The 16,720-nt window shown below is 41.6% G+C and overlaps 1 protein-coding gene across 1 annotated transcript in view; it reads left to right on the top strand.

Moving 5' to 3' along the window:
* Nucleotides 1-201: 201 nt before the first annotated feature.
* VWA8 (von Willebrand factor A domain containing 8) overlaps nt 202-16,720 on the top strand; it is a gene marked incomplete at both ends in the record, with an annotated part of 186,826 nt that continues 170,307 nt past the window's right edge. The window contains 2 exons of the mRNA XM_080349876.1: nt 202-346; nt 11,948-12,025. Coding sequence (XP_080206002.1) covers nt 202-346; nt 11,948-12,025 — 223 coding nt within the window. The remainder of the gene's footprint in view (nt 347-11,947; nt 12,026-16,720) is intronic.

Here is a 16,720-nt window from a genome sequence, read left to right as displayed (position 1 = left end):
AGCTGGGGACGAAATGAGCCGTGGCCGCCGTCCCCAGGCACCCTGGCGGCACAGGCAGGCTCAGCCCGCTGCCGCGCCCGCCGGCCCGTCCCCGCCCCGGCCGCCGGTCGGCCCGGCGCTGGTTTCCGGTGGGACTTTGTGCCTCGGCGTTTCCCTTCCCCGTGTCGGCTCAGCCCGGCCCGGCGGCCTCCCCGCAGCCGCATGCAGTCCCAGGTGCTGTGCCTGGGCGGCGGGCCCGGGGCTCCCGCTGCGCGCAGGGTCCGCCTGCTCCTGCGGCAGGTGCTGGGCGGCGGCGCGGCCGCGGCGCGGTGCGGCCGCCGGGAGGTGCGGGCGCTGCACAGCTCAGGTAACGACCCCCGGCCCCCGCGGGGTGGCCCGGCCCGGGATCCCTGCAGCCCCCCACTGGCGTCCTTCGCCCAGGCCGGTCCACAGGCCCTGACGGCGGGCGCGTGTGGGCAGCCTCAGCCGGGAGGCCCGGGCGAGGCCTGGGGGCAGGTTTGCACCTCAGGGGCTGCTGGCTTGTCCCGTTGGCGCTGCCCTCCCTGTTTTATTTTTTAATGAGTATTGTGTGAGAGGAGAGGGCAGAGTTCAGTCACAGGCTGGCAGGGTCACTTAGTGTGGCTTTCCACGGCTTCTTCTCCAGAGCGTTTGACCCGCAGTGAAGCAAGGAGAGCCCCACAACCTGTGCCTGTGCCAACCGCTCTTCTCCATCCAGCGCCTCGCCATGCTTTGTGGTTCCGCACTGCCTGGCTTCGTCCTTCCTCTGTTCGCAAAGCCACAGCCGTGTCAGGGGTTGCCAAGGCTGGTGTGTGTTTGGTTGTACCTGCAGTGCACAGTAATGAAACAGGGTGTTGACCTTGAGCTTGCATGTGGTAGGAGGGATGAACTGAACTGTCCTGGAGTGTCCTGCGGTGACCCTAGAGAACAGATGAGAGGCCCGTGAGGAGCAAAAGTGGCGTTTGGAAACGGTGACATATGCCTGTGGTAGCTGGCGCTTTTCTGGATGAATGCCAAAAGCAACAAAGCTACTAAATGCAGAGCGAGCCATGAGCAGCTGTAAGTTAGGGAGGCAGAACGATAGCAAGTGATTCTGATGGTGGGGTACTCTCTAAGGCTCTTAATTGCTCCCCTCTAATACCATTTATCTCCATTTTAATTTTATTATAATCTCTTTATTAGTTGACTGGTTAATTTCTTTGAATATGTTTGGTTTCTCAGAGGTTCCTCAAAAAGGAAGCCTTTGAGGATTTGATAACTATAGAATTCCCTCAAGAATTTTTGAATAGAAAATATTTTATTTGTGAAAAGTACTATAAAAAACTAGGATTATTTATCTTAAATAAGAATTAAGGGAACAAATTAACAAAGAAGCAGCTGAAAAGGGTAGCTCTGGACTTTTCAGCCTTTTGTTGGGATGAATAACCTTAAGAACAAGAAGAAATTCAGCAAAATGAAATGGTAGCAAATGCAGTATTACTAAAAATACTTCATAATTTCCATGTGCTGTGGAATGAAACTGAGTGTAACTTAGCAATATTCATTAATACGCTGTATATGTATACAAACAATAGAAGTATTCCCAGTTACAATCAATGATGGTAATAGTTTTGGTAGAAAGATTTAACTCTCAAAGCTCTAGACAATCTCGTAGTTTATTAAAGGCAGGCTAAGAGATAATATTAGGGATACTGGCCCTCCCAGCACCTGAGACATCTCATTCTGTATAGTGCTTCCTGTGCTCCTGTGTATTTGACCCCTTGATATTAAGAATACTGTTTATTATTTGTTTGGGTTTTAAAAAATTCATTTTATTTTAAACATGATTGCACATCCTTCTTGCTGGCCCTATCACTCCTTGGAGGTTACTGAAGTTACAAAGAGATGGTCTGAAATTTTGTGCACATCATGTGTTTTTGCTATTTCTATGCAGCTTCTGTAATTACAAGTCTTGTAAGCAGTTTTGAGGTTGCGTGTCTCTTCCCTAGTGATAAAGAAAATATTTCTGAAAGGCCTGGGAGCTGTTAAAAGTCAAGCAAATAGCAAATTGTCGTCTACCCAGTAATTTGGATCTGACATCCCTGCCAGATCAGATTTACTCTCTGTGATGGTACCTTTTAAGTGTAAGGGAGAAATTGTTGTCAGTTTTTGTCTTGTTATATGTGGAGTCATGCTCAGCTTTTTTAGCTTAGGCTTTGTAATGCAAATATGACCTGCTGGTGCACTGGGGGCTGTGTAGGAACTGCCAGAGCTTTCTAGTGGTAAAGCTTAAGAGATATCTCAAAGGCAGAGGCACACGGTGACTAAAGGGTAATGGGAATAGCTAGGAAAGGTTTGGATTTGCACAACTCATTTATTGAGGGAAATGCCATTTGTAGTAATAAATGCAAGGATGACTATCAGATTCATTTTTTTAGTGCCGGTTTTATATTTCCTTCCAAAAAACTAAAGAAAAAAAGTTTTTGTAGACTCCAGAGTTATTTGTGATGAATTATTATTTTAAACACAGTATGAACTGAACAGAGTGAAGTTCTCTGTGACTTGGTTCACTGGCATTTAATTATTTGCATCTATCTCTATGTAATGTGAAATTTTCAAAAAAATCTGTCAGAATGCACAATATCAGAGATGCTTTAAGGAACAAATCTGGGAACAAATGGGAACAAATGCTGAATTTAGTGAAAACTGAAGAGCTGAAAATCAAAAATTGTTGCCTGTCAGATAGTACAGGCAAGGTAGTATTTCTCGTGTGCTTTCCTGCTCAATGTACATAAAACAACTTAGACTTTTTCACTTGTGTAGGTCAAAATATGTACTAGTTTCATTAGCTGTTTTCTGCAGCTCTGCCCATCCAGGTTTGCTTGTTATTTTCAGGGCCTATCACTGTCCAAAGACTAAAGAAATGTTTGATAATGGATGTAAATGCTTTCCAGCACATTGCCTTTTCCAGCTTCACCTGTGTCATTATTTTGTTGAAGTTCACGTGTTGACAGCTGAAAGTGTGGTTCTGACAATATTTTTTCACTGCCAAAACCTATTGAAGAGACTTCATTCTTTCATATTTCTCTTAACATTCCTGTTATTGTTCATTGCCTTCGTACTTGTACTTACAGGGCTGCATTGTGGTGGCTGAAACGGTTCCAGTGATTTGATTTATGGCAAGACCTTACAAACAGTTGTTACGTCAGCACAGAGAAGGCAGCAAACAGAGACAGGATTTTTCAAAGCCAGTTATCTGTGGAAGTTTGTGGAGTTATGCTTGAGTTATTTCTAATTATTCTAATATTTAAGAGACTCAAGGCTGGTGGCAAAAAGATAGTGTCTTTTATTAGACATGCTGATATAGCCAGAAAAAAAAGGGATGAGCTGTCAGGCAGATAAGTTTCTGTATGCTCTTTGGTAGGGTTTCACTGTTGTTCCTGTGAGCGGATGCCAGTAAATAGCTTCTGAGTTGTAAAGGTTAGTGGTTGTTCAAAATTTAAATTTTACTGTTTAGCAACTGTTGCAGTCCTGCTACCTGTTGGTGTGCTCTGCATGTCCTGCTCATTTTAATATATAAGACTGAAGTTACCTGCTTGGCAAACTCAAGGAGTCGGGATAGTTGTGTAGGAGATGCCATAATGAAATTTAAAGCTGTTTTGTCTATTTTGGTATCTTTGCAATAAATGAGTAGGTGTTTTTTTGTTTTTTTGTTTTTTTTTTTTAAATGTTGGTTTTCCATTGTAGTTGAAGTACGTTATTGAAATTATACTAGTACATTTGATACCTAAGCTCAATTTGGAACAAACTGATAATTTGGCTTTTTTTTCTTGCACTGAGCAAACTGTGCTTTATGAATCTTCATATAGGTTTAAAACAGTGTAAGCTAATTTTCCCAGAAGTAGCATTGGCCACAGGAGATTTGAAAGGGAATGTTGGGGACGTGGTGGGCATCTGTTACTGTATGACTAAGAGGAGGTGGTGGGTATCGCTTTCCAAAGACAGCTGGCAGAAACCTCCCCCTCATGTGGCCTCGTGTTCATGGGGGATTTCAACCAGCCAGACATCTGCTAGGAGGACAGTCTGGCATCGTGCATGTGCTCTTGGTGGTTTCTAGGCTGTGTGGGTAAGAATTTTGTAATGCAGGTGGCAAAGAGCTGGGTCAGGGTAACTTCACTTCATTTGCTGCTCTCAGGTAGGGAAGAACTGTGGCTGTTTTGGTCATAGGTGGCAGCCTGGATCCCAATGACTATAACATGATTGAGCTGTGGATCTGGAGGAAGGCTGGGAAGGTGAGCAGCAGAAGTAGGATCTTGGACTTAAGGACTGCAGGGTTTCACTTATTCAGGAGACTGGTAGGTAGAATTCCTTGGATAACAACCATGAAGAAGGGTGCCCAGGAGACCGTGTAGATTTTTAAAGAAAACTTAATGACAGCTCAAGGAATGAACCATTCCACAGTGCAGGAAGATCTGGTATTTCAGCAGGAGGCCTGCTTGGCCAAGCAGGAAACTTCTCAGTCAACTAAAATACAAAAAAGGGGCATACAAAAGTGGACATAAGGACAGACAACGGGAGTGTAAAAGTGCTACTTGGTATGTAGGAACAAAATCACTACCATCTGACAAACTGCAGATCTTTAGTCCAGAAGAGACTTGATAAACTTGAGAACTGGGCCAACAGAAACCTCAAAAAGTGTGAAGTTCTGCTACTGGACTTAAGTGTTTCTGTGTGTCACTACAGACTGGAGAGGGACTGAGTAGCAGCTTTGTTGAAAAGGCTGTGAAGTTCCAGTAGCTGTCTGGTTGAATATGAGCCAACACCTCATAGCAAATAAGGTGAACCACAGACTGAGCTACCTTAGCGGGGAGGTGAGCAATGGCAAAGGGATGATTCATCTCTAGAAAGCACTGGTGAGGCTCCACCTGGAATGCTGTGTCTGGTTTTGGGTTCCCTAGTTCTAGGAAGATATTGAGAAACTGATGGAGTCCACTTGAGGACTACCAAAATTGTTAGAGGCTTAGAACACCTGATGGTGAGGAGAAACTGAGGCATCTGGGCTTGTTAGTCTTTCAAGGAGAGGCCTAAAGTAGGAGAAATCTGTTGGCAATTTAGAATTAAAATTGCGAAGATGATGAAGTCTAACTTCACTTAATAGTGGCAAATAATGTATTATATCAAGAGAGAGTCATCACAAATTGGGGCTTAGGGGGCTCATACTGAACAATAGGACAAACCTTTTTACTGGGAGAGTAGTGCAGCAGCAAAAGTTGGCTAGAAAGGCTGTGGAACGTGCATCCTTGAAGGTTTTTGAGGCTCAGTGAGCCAGAGCCACAGCTGACCAGATCTGGTCTTGGTGGTATGCTGATGATGAGCAGTAAGTTGGAGAAGATGCTTCCAAGTCCACTTCAAACAGTATTTCTAAGGTGTTTTGATAGCTGATGAAATGAGCGACTTAGTACTTCTTTGACATGTTAAGTGTATTCCTAAGACATATTCTGAAATGTATATATTAGGCCTATTTGAGGTCATCATGGTATTAAACGTGTTTAAATCTGACTTTTCACATCCTAACACTTTTGTAATTGAGCATCATCAGGCTCTGTATCCTTAGGGTATGCTGTTGGCCCTAATGAAAAATAGAAATGATTGTAAGCTTCCTACATGATTGGATGTCAGAAAAGAATCCACATTTATGTTGTTGATCCTCAGCTAATGAAGAAAAATGGAGGAAAAGGATCACTTCCTACAGTAAAGACCCAAGATTTTATTTTAATGATGCTTTGGACTTTAAAGAGAATCATTAGCCTAAAGCAGATAATTGAAAAATCAAACATTAGCTTCAAAACTATAAATTAAAAACATAGAGGGTCTAACAGTAACATTGAGTAGAAATCTGGTAATACTGAACTTTTATATTTGAAGTCATTATTTTGGTTTCTTAGAGGGAAAAACTTTCTTTTGCTCAGAAAAAGAAGAGTGACTTTAATGAAGATTAATTTGCTTACAAACTCAGTGAGTGTGGGGAATGGGTTTCTGTCCCTCTTACTCATGGGTTTGGGGGGCTGCCAGTACTAATGTAAGATGCAGAATAGGTTACAGTACTACCCGGTGACTGTGTAATGTTTGCAGCCATGAAGGTAGCTTTTCCCCCTTTTCCCCCTTTTCCCCCTTTTCCCCCTTTTCCCCCTTTTCCCCCTTTTCCCCCTTTTCCCCCTTTTCCCCCTTTTCCCCCTTTTCCCCCTTTTCCCCCTTTTCCCCCTTTTCCCCCTTTTCCCCCTTTTTCCCCTTTTTTTTTCCCCTTTCCTTTCGTCCTTTTCCTTTCCCTTTTTCTCTGAGTAATATATTCAGAAACGTTGAGGAAAAAGATAAAGAAAATCCTGGAAAGTGTCATTACTGTTTCTTCAAAATAAGTTGGCTCTTCAAGGATGAGGGCTGACACTCCCATGCCCTTATGGAAATGTACTGGATAAATATCAGTTAAAAGCATCTTTTTATGCTGTATTTTCCTTCACATTAGAATGAAATTAAGACCTGGAAATACACATTTGAGTATAATACAGATTTTTAACTTTTCTCTGACAGGTGTGATCTTATCACACAGAAATTAATGTTAGCAAAGCTTAGCACCCTCACAGTTTTAATATGCTCTTGCTGTAACTGGCTTTTGAGACCAGATGGATGGTCTGTGTACAAGTGAATGTGTAATATACCAAGATGTTTGTTGGAATGTGTTGATCTCACATAAATTCAGGACTAAAGAGGCCAAAAGACAATAATTTCAGCCACCTAAAAACTCAGCATTCCTGAAGCTTCATTGTAGTGTCTCACAACCCCCCTGATAATATAAAGATTTACAGACCAAATCGGAACTGTTTCTGTTGTGCACTTGAAAAACTAAACACACATATAGATCTGTGCAGGGCGTTTTTTTCTTGATTTAAAAAGAACCTTTTCAAATTTGTTCATTCCCTACTTTTTTCTTCACATGTTATTTCACCAGAAAAATGGTGAGTAGAAGAAATAAAACTTTTTTCTCCTTCTTAATTTCTTAAACTGTAGTTGAGGTGCAATCTGTTTATCTTCGTATATGACCAGTGTTGCTGTGAATAATTTAAGCAGCAACAGCTTTTGCTTCTCAACATATAGGAAAAAATACTAGGATTAGTCTCTTCCTGGGAGTGGGAGAGGAGAAGAGGGATAGTTGGTGTGATACCAGCTTTTAAATAGAAGACAGATCAAAGGTGCCAAGTGCACAATAAAGCTGCATCTTCAAGAAGCCTTCTTGCTGAGATCATAACAGAAAAGCATTTGTGGTGGGTCAGAACAAAGGTCCATTGAGTTGTACTGTTCAGTATTAGAGAAAGGTGAGTACGACGTACTCTGCCCTGGTGAGGCTACATCTGGAGCACTGTGTCCAGTTCTGGGCTCCCCAGTTTAAGGGGACAAGGAATTACTGGAGGGAGTCCAGCGGGGGGTTGTGAAGATGATCAGGCGCCTGGAGCATCTTTCTTATGAGGAGAGACTGAGAAAGCTGGGTCTGTTCAGCCTGGAGAAGAGAAGGCTGAGGGGGGATCTCATCGATGCTTATAAATATCTCAAGGGTGGGTGTCAAGAGGATGGGACCAGGTTCAGAGTGTTGCAGTGACTGGCCAGCTGTACGTGCATGGGTGAAGTGCCATTTTGCCAGAGGTGCAATTCACACCTGTCTATTCCAGGTGCAGGAGAAAGAGCTCATTGCATGTATTCAGGCTGTTTTCATATCTTCCTTATTTCAGATAATCTCTTCAGGGTCTCATTATTGAGTCATGACCTTTATGTGCCCACCCAATTTCTACTCCATATTGCATGGGCTCTTAGATGACCTGCTTTGTCTCATTGTTGACCACCCCCTGAATGGGATGGCCACGTTCCCTTATCCTTTGGACTCTGGTTTATTTGGCACTTGCTTTGTTTCAGCAGCCATAGGTCTTTGTGTAGATCAGGGTTCTGCTTTTATCCCACTTTTTTTCCCCCAAAGACTGTGATAATTAAGATTACTGATTTTTGTGTGGGAAATAAGCAGGCAGGGGCACAGCTTCACTGTTTGCCTGAGCAAGCCTGATATAGGCTACAAAGCCTCCATTGCAAAACCCCGTGTACGTCTTTTGTCCACAATACTGGGGTAGTAGCTTGTGAGTTGGTTTGGCATATTTATGGGCTATTCCATAATTTGCAGAGAAGACAAGTCCTTTGGGATACATGTTCTCAGATTATGAATCTTGCTGATTTAACACCACTGTTTCACCAGGCAGTCTGTTGTTAGTTCCTTGCCAGCTGGTGAAACGTTGGAAAAAGCTTGTCTGGGATGACATCTCTGTTCAAAGAGTTTGGAAATTCAGTGGAAAAGAGGTAACCAAACATGAGATTTTAAATAAGTATGGAAGAAACAAATTAGACAAGAAAATATAGCTCAGGTGGAAGTGTGTGATAAGATTAGTGGGCTAATTCCCCTTGTGCTCATTTAGCTAGAAAAATAGACTGTGCTGTCTTGGTTTATTGCTGCTTGAAGTTCTATTAAACACTGCTAATATTTTTGCTTTGTGGACAGATGCAAGTTGGAAGCAACATTTGTCTCCAGGCAGCAACAAACCTGTTAAAAGCTGAATGTCCTGACTGTATGCTAGGGATTTTGTGTGCTCAGCTTTCTCCAGAACTTGTTCCCTTCCCAGCCTAATATTCATGAAAATTTATAGGGTCCATTTATGGCTGGAAGATATGTGGAGTTTTTGGCCATGACTTGATCAAGGGTAGCATGTTATGGACTGACATAAATACCACCAGAAGAGATGCATTTTCTGTTTTTTACTTAGACAAAACTCAGTTGTGGTGTGCTTTTTTTGGGGGTGGGAGGAGGAGGGGAGTACAGGAAATCAACTAAGGCTTTTCAGTACTGTGCCAGTGAAATAGGTAATTAAAATTCTCTCCTTTAGATGATATCATCATTCCAATGTATTGAAAAAGTCTGACACCTTTTTGTTTCGGCATCTTGTCCTTGCTGTGTTTTGGGAGACTGTGTGTGCATGGAAGAGTATTTACGAAGCTGAGGTGATTTAAGGTAGGGGCTAATTAGTCATATACTCCTATCTCATTGCATGTTGGCTGGAGAATGGTGAGAAAATAAACTGGCACTAATTTCCTAAGGATATATCAGGCAACTTGCTCTTTTTAGAATGTTAAAATTCCTCCTAGCTGAGCTAATGAGAGACGTGTCAACTTTTGCAAGAAGCAGTGGGCTCATAGGATGTTTTCATCGCCTTAGAGGCATTTTGGTCAATCCTTTAGCTATTCCCCAGTGGGAAAGAGTGATTTGAGCTGCAGCAGAAGAAGAGGAACAGGAGGTGATGCTTAGGCAGTATAATAGTTTTTCTTGCTTTAACACTTAGAGAAATGGACAGAATCCTGGGGGAGCTGGAGCCTGGATTTTATTCCCTGCAGTGACTGTGTCTGTTGTCTAGTGACTCTTTAATATAAGATATATAACAGTTCCCAGAATAGGGACCGGACCCCAAAGCCATTGCTGGAGTTTCTTTTGGAGTGAGTTTGAACGCTTCAGGCTGAAGAGGGCATGGCCCTTTTGGGTGCTTTTGAACTGCAAATTTAGCGAGTCCCAGGAAATGAGCTGAAACCCTGAATCATTAGCTGGGCCCCAGCTCTGTTTGTACCATTCTACTGCTTGTCTGGTACAGATCTGCCAAGGAAGGGTGCTGAGCTCTAGCAGGGAGGCTGGAAACTGCTTGGTGCTGATTGTCCTTAGGACTAGGAATGAACCCTTGGCCACCTTTTATTTAGCAGTAGAGCCATTGCCTAAGTCTCCCACTTTCTGACAAGCCGTTGAAGCACTGTGTTGTCACATTAAATGTTGGAACAACCACCAGCTTATTGCTTTCTGTCAATATTTTAAGGGAAAAATGGGGAGTTGATTATTTGGACTTCAGGAACAATATGAAGAGACACACGCAGGCATTTATGTCAGGCTGTGAATCCCATTCTCAGTGTCATTGTTAAGACCTTAAATGTGGGAGGAAATCAGCTCTAATCCTTTCTTGGATGCTTCCTGCTGCAGGTGATTCTCCTCTGGGTGATACAAATCTAGTTCTAAATGTGTGACCTTTCCCATGGATTGTGTGAGTCATGTCAGAACCTGGGGATTCTTGCCCCTGTGGGATCTGCAGTAACATCTGGGTGTGCTGGAAGAGACCAGCATTTGAATGCAAAACCAGAGTCACTGCTGGCTGGAAGGAGAGCTGCTGTGTGTATGAGAGTTTTATTTGCCTGTGTTAATTTGGACAGGCTTCCTCTTCAGCACCTCCCTGTCCGATTCCAGCATTGGCCTTCTGAACTCTTTGACTCTTTACGCATTGCTGGAGATAGGTGGTTGTAGGCTGGGTCCTCTTGCATGGAACAGGACAAGGTGCAGACCTATGAAAGGATTCTTCAGCCTAGAGGAGACTGAGGGGAAACCTTATGGTGGCTACAGCTTCCTCACAAGAGGAGGAGGAGGGACAGGCGCTGATCTTTTCTTGCTGGTGACCAGTGGCAGAACCCGAGGGAATGTCAGGAAGATGTGCCAGGGGAGGTTCAGGTTGGACATCAGGAAAAGGTTCTTCCCCCAGAGGGTGTTGGAGCACTGGAACAGGCTCCCCAGGGAGGTGTCACGGCCCCAAGCCTGACAGTGTTCAAGAAGAGACTGGACAACACTCTCAGACACATGGTGTGAACTGTGGGGTTGTCATGTGCAGGGACAGGAGTTGGATTCGATGATCCTTGTGGGTGCCTTCCAACTCAGGACATTCTATGATTCTATGATTTTTAGAGTTGGATCTTGTTCGTGGACTATGTACTTTCTACATCTCGTTTCTGAGAAAAGCACAAGAAACTGTTCCAAAACTTGGCCTCGGTTCATGGAAAGGCAGTGTAATCAGCGTGCTGGGGCAGAACTGCACCCTGCGCAGCCGTCTCAGTCCAGTGATCCTTCGTCCTCACACATGCACTGCAGTGCCTGTTGGGCAGTGAAGGTGGTGATATCTTCAGCAATAGAAATGGAAAAAACATCATTTTACTATAGTCATCTTAGTTTCATGATCTTAATACTTGTGAGCTCATTTGCATGGCCCAGATGGGCTCTTCAAAAAAATAAACTTTGGGTTTATTGCCGATCTGCAGCTCATTTTCTTGGTTTCATGGGTTTTGAGTGTTGTGCTGTTTTTCTCTGTAAATGCTGCCGTCTTGGTGCTCGCCCATTTCCTGACTGCAAACTAGATTTCACTTCTGATTTCCATGACAAAGTGCACAGACCGTGCCCTGCAATTTAATTCAAGCCTGCTTTTACAGAGGAGATAACACAGGCAGGTCATAGTGGGAGACCATTAAATAAAATGGCAGGCGCTTTAGTTTTGGTGAAATCCAGAGCAAGAAATGCTTGAGACCTCTCAAACCTTGGAAAGGTGTCAGGTTTTGCAGCCCTACAGTAATGGAGTACAGGAAGGGCCCATTGACATGAGCATGTAGTTTTGTACTTCCAAGAGATGCTGTTTCAGGCTGCTTGAAAACTTGGGAAAATCATCACCATGACAAGTGTTTCTAGCTGTTTCTGCAGACAAAGGGGCTAAGGATTTCATGCAAGAAATCAATGGTGGTAGCTGGAACATGGTTTTATGGCAAGCTTGAATTCCATAGGTCCCAACAAAGTAAGTTGTGGTTATAAGAACAGCCACAAAAGGGAAAAGTTGAGGAATATTAATTAAATGTAGATTGTTTGGGTACCTGATCTATTGAAAAGCAGAAAAGACTAATTAGTAGACTAGTCTCAAATACATTAGAGGCTGCTTTGTGAACACAGTCAGCCTTAGCACATGATTTAAACTTTAATATAAGGACATTATACACTTTTAATATCTGGGAACTGAAAGACTTCTTTTCTCTTTTTTAGGTGATACTGTTACTATTGGAGATGTATCTTTTAAACTCAAAACGCCGAAGAACCCAGAACTTGTTCCACAGAACTACAGTAAGAATCTGCTTTCCTTTTAATGGATTTCAAGGCTTGATTCTAAAAATTTTACTCAGTCAAGTCACCTCACTGACTTTATTTAAACTGTCTAAGAACCATCATTTTGAAAAAACATGTGAATTGGCAAAGGCTGTCTTTGCTGAGTTCTTTACTGTATCTCTGATTCCACCCATTATACAGGAATCTCTTAAGTGCTACTCTGTATTATTACTTTTTATAGCTTCTTAAATGATAGATTTTTGCCTTTCATAATTTATTTTGGATGCCTATTTTATCATTTTAATAATGAAGTAAGGACATTGGTTGTCTATGGCAATGACTAATGTGATCTGGTTCACGTAGTTACATTTCTTGTAGGCTGTTTTGCTTTCTGGTTTTCTGTGCTGTACCAAATGTGTTGATTTTATGAATGCTTCCTGCTTTCCACTCCTCCACACCATGCCAGTCACTGTTACATGTTTTGGTCAGTCTGCACTTTTCAGCACGGTAAATGTTAGATCTAAGTTGCTGTAACATCATTTATTTCAGTTCTTTGGACTGTGGAGATAAGAGAGTTGGTAGAGTTAAGGAATCAGAGATTTTTCTAGTTAACGACTGTAAGGAGGAAAAAGTGGTTGAAAACTAATCTGATAGCATCAAGGTTTTTAAATTTGGAAATGTACAGGATGATTGGATCTTAGCTAAAATCTGGTACTACAGCCAGAAGTAATGTTTGTTAGCACATATTAGGTGTATTATTAGTTTTTTCTTTTTTCTTTTTATATTTTTTAATGATCATGACTGAAAGGAGCCCGTGTCAGGCTTGGCATACTGCTGTTGATCAGTATTTGTGTACTTACAGTAGGATTAAATTAATTAAAATTAAGGTAGAATACTAATGTATTTAGTAGCAGAAAATTGTTTCCAAATCCTTGAGTACAATTTTTTTGTATATTTAAATTTAGAATTATTTTTATGCCTTAGTGCTTAAGTTCTAGGGTTATGTTACTATGGAGAACAAAGTTATATTCCTTTAGTGAAACTGAGTAGATTGTATTGGCTTCATGTCAATTATCTCCTCTTTGTTACGCATTTAGGGAGTATCTGCATTACTTAAAACATTTTTAAATTGTTTTAGCAGCATTTTTTGTTTTGTTGTGTAAATGATTCTGTAGATACATGATGTTTTGGTGTAAAGTAGTTGAACATACTTGCATATTTACACTGATCTCTAAACTGAAATATTACATATTTTGAAATTTTATTATAGTAACTAATATTGAAATGGCCAAGGTACTTACCTGATTTCTTTTGAACTAAGACTGGAAATAATTTGGTCATCCACTTAAGTGAGAAATATCCCAAAAAAGGTGTCAGACATTGTAATGTTTGCAGTGGATTAAGAACTAAAAGGAGGGAATTAAAGCGGTCACAGTTCATTTACTTGTGCTGCATATGATATTGTTTTCTAGCTCATCTTTTTTGTAGAATAGCATGATTATTCTTATGTTATTCTGCCACATAAAAGCCACATTAAAGTATCTATAATTTACAGCAAATTTTAGGGACATTACAACTTATTCTAAACACAGCATCGTTACTCTAGGCTTAAAAATAGCCTTAAAGATCTGAAAAAAAAGTCATACAGTAAGGAATGTAAATATGTTAAATACCTACCAAATTTAAATTTGTCAGTTTGTCATGTAATTTATACCAAAATATTTAATTTTTGTGTTATCATATTACGCTGATTTTTAACTCCTTTATTGAGCCTTGTAACATTTTTCAGAAATAGATAAGTACTGCTGATTACCTTGAGTTTTCATGTCTTTGCTTTTTGAGGTTTTACGCTAGGTGCCTAGCAAGTTCTGTATGAAGTACTCCATTTTGTGTGTTAATGTAAAATATTAATTTGTTTTACTATTGTTGGCAAATGGCTTTTTATTGCAAGATGATAATTAAAGGTGCATAAAATATAAATTGCTTTTATTTTTTTTATAAGTGACAATTAAAAATGAGTCATACACAAGGGGATTTTTTAATGGGATTTCTGTCATAGCTCTGTCTGGCACATTCTAGAATGAGGGCATTTATTTTTGCACTGCTTTTTCTTTTATCAGTAAAAATAAAACCTAAATTTTTAAAATATCACCATGCCTGAAAAGCACAGCTGCTTCTTTAATTGTACTTTGAAGAAACTTTGTGTGGCTTTACATAATAGTTTAGATCTAAAATTGAATTGTGAGAATGCACGTTGATTTTGGTTTTTTTATACATTGACTTCATGTCAGTGCACTGCTTTCGTTAATGGTTTCTGGAAATTGTATGGAAATTACAATCTACCTGATATTTCACGGAATCACAGAATGGTTGGGGTTGGAAGGGACCTCTGGAGATCATCTAGTCCAGCCCATCTGCTACAGCAGATTCACTTGGAGTAGGCTGCAAAGGACCACATCCAAGTGGGTTTTGAATGTCTCCAGAGAAGACGACTCCACAGCCTCTCTGGGCAGCCTGTTCCAGTGCTCTGGCACCGTCCAAGTAAAGAAGTTTCTCCTCATGGTTAGATGGAACCTCCTGTGCTTCAGTCTGTGTCCACTGACCCTCATCCTATCGTTGGACACCACTGAAAGGAGTCTGGTCCCATCCTCTTGCCACCCACCCTTGAGATATTTATAAACATTGATGAGATCCCCCCTCAGCCTTCTCTTCTCCAGGCTGAACAGACCCAGCTTTCTCAGTCTCTCCTCTTATGAAACGTGCTGCAGACCCCTGATCATCTTCGTAGCCCACCACTGGACTCCCTCCAGTAATTCCTTGTCCTTCTTAAACTGGGGAGCTCAGAACTCGACACAGTGCTCCAGATGTGGTCTCACCAGGGCTGAGTAGAGGGGCAGGAGAACCTCCCTTGACCTGCTGGTCACACTCTTCATAATGCACCTCAGGATACTATTGGCCTTCTTGGCCACAAGGGCACATTGTTGACTCATGGTCAACCTGTTGTTGACCAGAACTCCCAAGTCTTTCTCTGCAAAGCTGCTTTCCAGCAGATCCACCCCTAACCTGTACTGGTGCCTGGGGTTATTCCTTCCCAGGTACAGGAGTATTTACTGATCGTGACAAAACAATTCCTAATATAGCTCCTCCAGGACACTTTGTTTAATGAAGGTAAATCCTTATTACAGCAGGAAAAGAGTTGTTCTCATCCAACACCACATCAGCTCTGCTGCTCTGTGAAGGTGCAAGTGCACTTGGGAGTTTGGCTGTAGTCGTGTTACATGCAGCTACATTGAATTGTGGAAGATTAATTTCCAACAGTGCGTGGTTTTGTGCCAGGTGTCCTGAGTCTGAGCACCCTCCCCAGTGTGTGATCAAACATAACACGCATGTATACAAAGAGTTAGGCGATAATTCCTGTTATTTTTGTCACTTGAGATGTATGAAAAACTAATTATTGTGAGAAATTTAAATAGAAAGTTTGTATGTGTAATAATGGACGCAAAAAGGTAGCACTAACTGGATTTCTGTGCTTGAAAGGGAATTATTTTAATATTGAAGAAATTGAAGTTATTTCTCTGTAGTAGGCTCAGTGATGCCAGCAGTTCCTGTTATTTATTCTTCACCTGAAAGATCAGTATTGTCTTAACAGTGAAACATCCCGGTGTCCTGGAGCAGGGACAAGCGTGTGTGTTCAGGTATTGCTCGGGGTAGATTCAGATTTGCACTGGAACGTGTGTTCATTCTTCTTTCTGCTTACTTTAAACCTGAGTATCAGAGTGCAACACATTAGAGAGACAGGTTGTATTGCAGGATGACCAGAATTTTGCACTAATGAAGATTTTTGTCATTGCATTTCTTCTTTCCTAGTGTAAGGAAGGATGCCTGTTGTCAGAGGTGGGAATTATTTCAGCAGCTGGAGTTTTCATGTAGGCTGGCAACTGATCTGCTACTTGGCTGGCACCACCTAATCCAGAATCTGAAATAGTGGGTTTTTTTCTACACCATTATCCCTTTTTTTCTACACTAAGAGTAAGGCACAGATGGACATGGAAACCTTCAGTGAAGGTGGAGCTCAGGGAGTGTTCTACACCGTTCCTTGTGCCTCAGAGCAAGGTCTGCTCAGTCCGAACCATTCCTGAGAGATGTTTGGTCTCCTTTCATTAAAATGTGCCAGCAGTGTAGGTTCTAGAACTTCTCTGCACACTTTGCTGTAGTAATTAACCATTCTTTTGTGAAAAAAGCTTTTCCTGATGCCTCATTTAGATCTTTTTGGACATATTTCAGTTCCCTGGGCCTTGTTCTATCTGACATAACCATGATGTACAGATTACTTTTTTCTTCACTGTGATTCTGTCTGGCATATTGGAAAACAGTTGTTATGATTTTCAGTCGCTCCTTCTCTAGACTGAATTATTTAACTCTTCCATGTCTTCCAGACTTTTGGTAATTCTTCTTACTCTTTTCTAGAATCTCTTGAACTTTTCAGGGCTGTACTGAGCTGTTGTGCTCAAAAGCAGACACAATATGTCCCTCCAGTTGGAGTCTGAGCTGCAGCTAACTGCTCTGGCTGCGTATTTACCTATGAGTTTTACATCCAGCTCAGAATAGTTTCGTTTATTCCATGTTTATATGTAACTAAGAGAAATTTAGTCTTCTGAATCCCATTCCGTGTCCCTTCCAGAAAGCTATTTGGTTTTACATGATTACTTTATA

Source organism: Nesoenas mayeri, assembly GCF_963082525.1.
Source record: "Nesoenas mayeri genome assembly, chromosome: 1".
NCBI lineage: Eukaryota > Metazoa > Chordata > Aves > Columbiformes > Columbidae > Nesoenas > Nesoenas mayeri.
This window is presented reverse-complemented; position numbering and strand designations above follow the sequence as displayed.